This window comes from Poromitra crassiceps, assembly GCF_964638095.1.
Source record: "Poromitra crassiceps genome assembly, chromosome: 18".
NCBI classification, from domain to species: Eukaryota; Metazoa; Chordata; class Actinopteri; order Beryciformes; family Melamphaidae; genus Poromitra; species Poromitra crassiceps.
In genome coordinates, this window is record NC_139636.1 from 15118442 (window position 1) to 15124609 (window position 6168).

Genomic DNA, 6168 nt, shown 5'->3' on the forward strand with positions numbered 1-6168 from the left:
GGTTCAACCATTAAAGCAGTTCGAGGGGATGTGGCGAAGGTCGATGGAGCTTGTAATATGTATTCCTGCTCCTGTCAGATTCTGGACGATGGAGGAGACCTGACCCACTGGATCTATAAGAAGTACCCCAGCCTGTTCAAGAGGATTCGAGGCATTGTGGAGGAAAGCGTTACAGGGGTCCATCGGTCAGTTCATCAAGTTGCTTGAACTCTTCTCTACAAGCTCCCAAACTCATCCTCCAGCTCACACACACGCGATGTTTTTCAGGCTGTACCAGCTGTCCAAGGCGGGGCGGCTGTGCGTCCCAGCTATGAACGTCAACGACTCGGTGACCAAGCAGAAGTTTGACAACCTGTACTGCTGCAGGGAGTCCATACTGGATGGGTATGAATCCTTTTGTGAAGGTAAACATGCTGTGTCAGACAGACTGGCACTGTACAAGACAGAGGTTTAACACTGGTCATCACTTCTTGTAGGTTGAAGCGAACCACAGATGTCATGTTTGGTGGGAAACAGGTGGTGGTGTGTGGCTACGGCGAGGTCAGTAAATGATTAATGGTGCCATTGTTAACACATTTGTCTTCGCTTTGTTGACAAAGCATGATCAAATACAAACTTTATTGAGTTTTTATATTGCTCTTTGTATGAAATTCTTCCTCTCGCGTCACTTCTGTTTGGTAGGTCGGCAAGGGTTGCTGTTCCGCCCTCAAAGCACTGGGTGCAATAGTATACATCACAGAAGTGGACCCCATTTGTGCTCTTCAGGCCTGGTATGAATGCTTTTTTCATGGTGGGGGGGGGGGGGGGGGGGCGGTGGGGGGCAAAGATTTCAAATGTGTTTCCTCCTCATATAACAACATGTACCAAAACATTGTGGAATATCGTGAATATTAAATTTTCTGACAAACTATTGATCTGATTTCTCTGCCCAGCATGGATGGCTTCAGACTGGTTAAACTGAGTGAAGTTGTCAGGCAGGTAGACTTGGTCATCACCTGCACAGGTAACATTTTGGAGTTTGGACAATGTGATCCTGTAAATAAATACCAGCTCCTAGTGAGAATACTTAGGCAGAAGTTTCCTTTAGCTTTTAAGTAATTTTACCATAAGCAAAACACACAAAATATACCAACCATTGCATTTACTTTTGTGAGAATGGACTCTGTGTTCTCAAAGCTGTACATCCTGCAGGCTCCAAAAGTTTCACACAGACAGTGGCTCCATGGTCTTTCTGGGGGGGATTGTCTTACCTCAATTGTTTCTCTGCAGGCAATAAACTCGTGGTGGGAAGGGAATACCTGGACAAGATGAAGAATGGCTGCATTGTCTGCAACATGGGACACTCCAACACTGAGATAGATGTGGTATGAACATGGTGTGTCTGTGTGTGTGTGTGTGTGTGTGTGTGTGTGTGTGCGTGTGCGTGCGTGCGTGCGTGTGTGCGTGGGTGCGTGCGTGCATGCGCGAGTGTGTGTGTGTGTGTGTGTGTGTGTGTGTGTGTGTATGTGTGTGTGTGTGTGTGTGTGTGTGTGTGTGTGTAAGGTATATGTGAGTGTATATACACACGTGTGTGTAAAGTGTAGAGTCTCATCCCTCAGGCAGGTCTGCAGAGTGCGGAGCTCAACTGGGAGCGTGTGCGGCCTGAGGTGGACCATGTTATCTGGCCTGATGGAAAGAGGATAGTCCTGTTGGCTCAGGTGATAATAATTATAATAATAATAATAACAATAATAATAATAATAATAATAATAATAATAATAATAATAATAATAATAATAATAATAATAATAATAACAATAACAATAACAATAAAGGTAATAATAATAACAACAACAACCACTTATTAGCAGCTTATTCTGCACTATTATATTCTACAAGTAGCTATAGACCATTAAATATGGGTTTTCCCTCAATTGCCTCATAATTATTGCTTAAAGAAGTCAGTTATTGCACATGAATTGGGCTTTTTGTCTGCTTTTCTCATTATGGGGCTTATAAGGTGCTATTCTCACATATTATTGAGATCAATTGTGAAACTATTGAGGGAAAACCCATAGTTCCAGCTCTATTCACACACCTGATCCACAATTAAGAGCTTAATGCTGATTGGCTGAACAGTAGAAACAGATCTACCTGAACAGAGCTAAACTGTGTTCCCCTTAACTGACTGGATCAAGTGTGCATGAGGAAAGGTGGAAGTTGCAGGACAGGCGGAATGTGTGGACTGGGTGGGGAAACACTGAACTGTATTATACTAACTGTATGAAGACATATCACACTTTCTAGATACGTGCACACTTTCTCAGACATCTTAAGTTGTTTCGACTCAGTAGCTGCCAACACATTATAAGAGAATGAAGCAACACGTTTCTTTTGAGGAGTTCATGTGTCTTTGCTCTCAGGGGCGTCTGCTGAATCTGAGCTGCTCCACAGTGCCCACGTTTGTCCTCTCCATCACCGCCACAACCCAGGTATGAAATGACACCCAGCAGGGGGCGCTTCAGTCACAATGAATATTGAATTAATTCAGCACTTCAGTCTAGCATGAATGGGAGCATCAATCGTGTACCCTTTTTCAAGGATTTATAGATTATAGATCAAGGAACTTTTAATAGGTCTATCACTCATGATGCTGCAAGAAGAGTCATAAAAAGGCTGGTGGCATCTGCCCTTATTGTGACTTCTACTGTTGGCATCTGCCCTTATTGTGACTTCTACTGCTGCTGTCTATCAGGCACTGGCTCTGATCGAGCTGTTCAACGCCCCAGAGGGACGCTACAAACAGGACGTCTACCTGCTGCCAAAGAAAATGGGCAAGTCCTCTGCTTATTGTCTGTGTATTCTTTTACCTTGTCCACATGATTCATAAAAGGAAAATGCGGGGATGAAAAACACTGTGTGTCCATTTATTTTCAGATGAATATGTGGCCAATCTTCACCTGCCAACATTTGACGCTCACCTCACAGAGCTGACTGATGATCAGGCCAAGTACCTGGGCCTCAACAAGTCTGGGCCCTTCAAACCCAACTACTACAGGTACTCACTCACTCACTCACTCACTCACTCACTCACTCACTCACTCACTCACTCACTCACTCACTCTCTTTCTCTCTCTCTCTCTCTCTCTCTCTCTCTCTCTCTCTCTCACATCGATTTAGGCTGCCTCCATGCAGAACAAATTTAATAAAAGGAACGGTTCACTACAGAACAATGGTGGCATGGAATTCACTACCAAGCTTTTTAGTATTAAATAGTAACAGAAGTTGCTTTAACAAAAAATTAAAGATGTATCTGTTTACATATGGGATACCCTGAAAACAATTGTGTTTCTCACTGGTGAATTGAGCTATCCTATGATCACAAAGGTAAGGAGAGTTATGTTTTTTGTCTCTCCACTTTTCTTTCTGTATTGTTTTGTATTTATTTACTAAGTTTTCTTCAACTAAGAAGTAAATAATAGAGCAACTGTATGTATGTATGTAGGTATGAATGTTATGGAAGTTGTATTGTCTGTATTGTGTTTAAGATGAAAAAAATTGTTTAAGAGTATGATATGAGGACCCCAGGAAGAATAGCTACTGCATATTTGCTGTATCTAATGGTGGATCCAAATAAACAAACAAACAAATAAACAAACAAACAAACACACACACACACACACACACACACACACACACACACACACACACACACGCACACACACACACAGATAAACACACACACACACACACACACACACACACACACACACACACACACACACACACACACACACACACACACACACACACACACACACACACACACACACACGTTTTCCTGTATCTAACAGCAAGCATGTCCAAATATTACTGTCTGTAGGTATTAATCCCTGGGCCTAAAGCAAAGGATGCAGACAGCTCTTCAGCCTCACTCATTGTCCTGTAGAGAAGAGCAGTGGCGCCCTCTAGAGCCTGAAGCTGTTGGAGACGGAATACTGTGGAGTGACTGTGGACGAAGTCTTTGCTTTTCAATCTATTACCTTTTGTTCACTGATTTTCTCTGTCTGTACTCTTGTGTCTATTTTTTCAGTTACACTGTAATTTCCTGGTTATGATTTGACACTGTAGCAGTAGAGTATTGTAACTGCAGAGATGCCCTGCTTATGTAATTAGCCACATGCATATAATTAGACAGCTTTCAGCTGTATCTATTATTACATATCTCAATCATATTAAGACATTTCACTGTGATACTTGAATATCTGTGGAGGGTAAAATGAGTCAAAATTAAAATGTAATAACTAACTGCAAAATGTTTTATCGTGCAGGCTGTTCTGCTTGGAAAAACAATGTTCAATAAAATATCAAATTAAACAATAATAAAGCATGTAGCATTTAGCAGTTGGGTTAAGCTCACCTGGGATGAGTAAAAAGAAAAATATATAATTTCCATTCATCCTGAAGAATGGTGGATGAGAGCATATATTTAAACTGTGCACCAGTGATTGGTTGAGTTGGACACCTTCAGAGGGATTAACATGACGTTATGGTGTCCCAGAGAAGGAATCCAGGGGTAACAACTTGCAAAGATACTACACTTACCTAATAACACTAACCTGTGCTTTTTAAACTCTATATTGCTCTCAATGACAATATACTCAAGGGAAAGCGATAACCCTTTGGGTTTGAAACAACCTGCTCAGCAGTTCTGCATTGGTAACAGTCAGAGGTTCATAAGGCAGTGATTCTCAAACTTTTTCACATCAAGGCCCCCTAAACTGAGCACAGACCCTATAGTCTATAGAATAAAATGAGGGGAGTCATACACCAAAGTAAAAGTTAAAACAATAATTTATTAACTAAAACTAAGGGAAAATAATGAGACAACACAACACAACCTACATGAAACAAAAGAACAGAACAAAAGGTGCATCCATGAGGGACTGAATAGTCTTAAGCTCAATGAGTGCACCAGGCCCAGGTGCACCCAATCAGCCCTAACCCCACCACCAAGGCCCCTGCAAGACAGGGCCAGGAGAGTGGGAGCACCGTCACACTTATTGGGTCATACATTGTCATTGTGTCACATTCTAATGACAATAATGACAATCAATTATTTGCTTTTTTGCTGGGGACCCCTGAACCCCATCAGGGACAATTTAGAAAAAAGTATATAATTAGGCTTATTGTCTTTTGGGGGTGGCTGTCCTGTTTTTTTTAGATGAGGCAAAGGACAGCAGTGGGAACAGGAAAGAGGAGACAGTGACATCTTGTGGTGTAGATTGATTTGTAGATCCTGCAGGTGCAACCTGTGACTGCGGCAGCACTGACATTGAACCAGGCAGAAACCAGAACCATTGTGGCCAAAACAAGCCCATTCAGACAGAAAGAACAGAGGAAATGCTCACTGTACAGCAGAATGCTGACAGCGGACATTTCTGTGATGATCAGGTCATCATATTCTATAGAGGGCTTTTAACTGCATGAATTGTCCCTTTTTTTCATGTTGGCAATTTTTGTATTTTTCTTACAATACTGTGTGTGTGTGTGTGTGTGTGTGTGTGTGTGTGTGTGTGTGTGTGTGTGTGTGTGCGTGCGTGCGTGCGTGCGCGTGTGTGTGTGTGTGTGTGTGTGTGCGTGCGTGCGTGTGTGTGTGTGTGTGTGTGTGCGCATGCGTGCGTGCGTGCGTGCGTGTGTGTGTGTGTGCGTGTGTGTGAACACAAGCAAAACATGTTGTTTACTACAACAGGCTCATGCTGCATGATTCCCTTTACCACAAAGGCACTGGTTCTTTCGCACATTCTCCCTCAAATTCATTCTCCCCACATTTCCGCATGGAAGCGGTGTCTTATTAGTTCCCAGCCTGATAGACTCTGGGTTCCCAGATTAGGCTTGCATTGTCTGACAGTAGGCTAATAGTTTTATTTTGTAACCAGTAGTAGGAGGCAATACCATGTTCAAAACCAGCAGCAACTAAATTGGTCAAAAATGTTTGAATTTGGCTCCAATTTAACACCTATAACTATACACAGACATTAGCAAACATGCATCTGAGCAAACCTATCTCTGTAGTCTATCTCTGTTTCTCCTTTCTTGGCCACTGTTCGGCCTGACAGCATTGATACAGGATGTGGCACATACCGGCAGAGGTCTCAGATGGCGACAGGGCCAGATTTTTGAATTAGA

General features: G+C 42.5%; 1 protein-coding gene across 1 annotated transcript in view; it reads left to right on the forward strand.

The window, feature by feature from the left end:
• Positions 1-4303, forward strand: part of LOC310792785 (S-adenosylhomocysteine hydrolase-like protein 1) — a 10544-nt gene extending 6241 nt beyond the window's left edge. The window contains exons 7-17 of the mRNA XM_083654535.1: positions 79-185; positions 268-384; positions 477-540; positions 682-770; positions 933-1003; positions 1270-1364; positions 1599-1697; positions 2403-2471; positions 2735-2813; positions 2917-3037; positions 3863-4303. Coding sequence (XP_083510661.1) covers positions 79-185; positions 268-384; positions 477-540; positions 682-770; positions 933-1003; positions 1270-1364; positions 1599-1697; positions 2403-2471; positions 2735-2813; positions 2917-3037; positions 3863-3869 — 918 coding nt within the window. The 3' untranslated portion in view covers positions 3870-4303. The remainder of the gene's footprint in view (positions 1-78; positions 186-267; positions 385-476; positions 541-681; positions 771-932; positions 1004-1269; positions 1365-1598; positions 1698-2402; positions 2472-2734; positions 2814-2916; positions 3038-3862) is intronic.
• The last annotated feature ends 1865 nt before the right edge of the window (positions 4304-6168 follow it).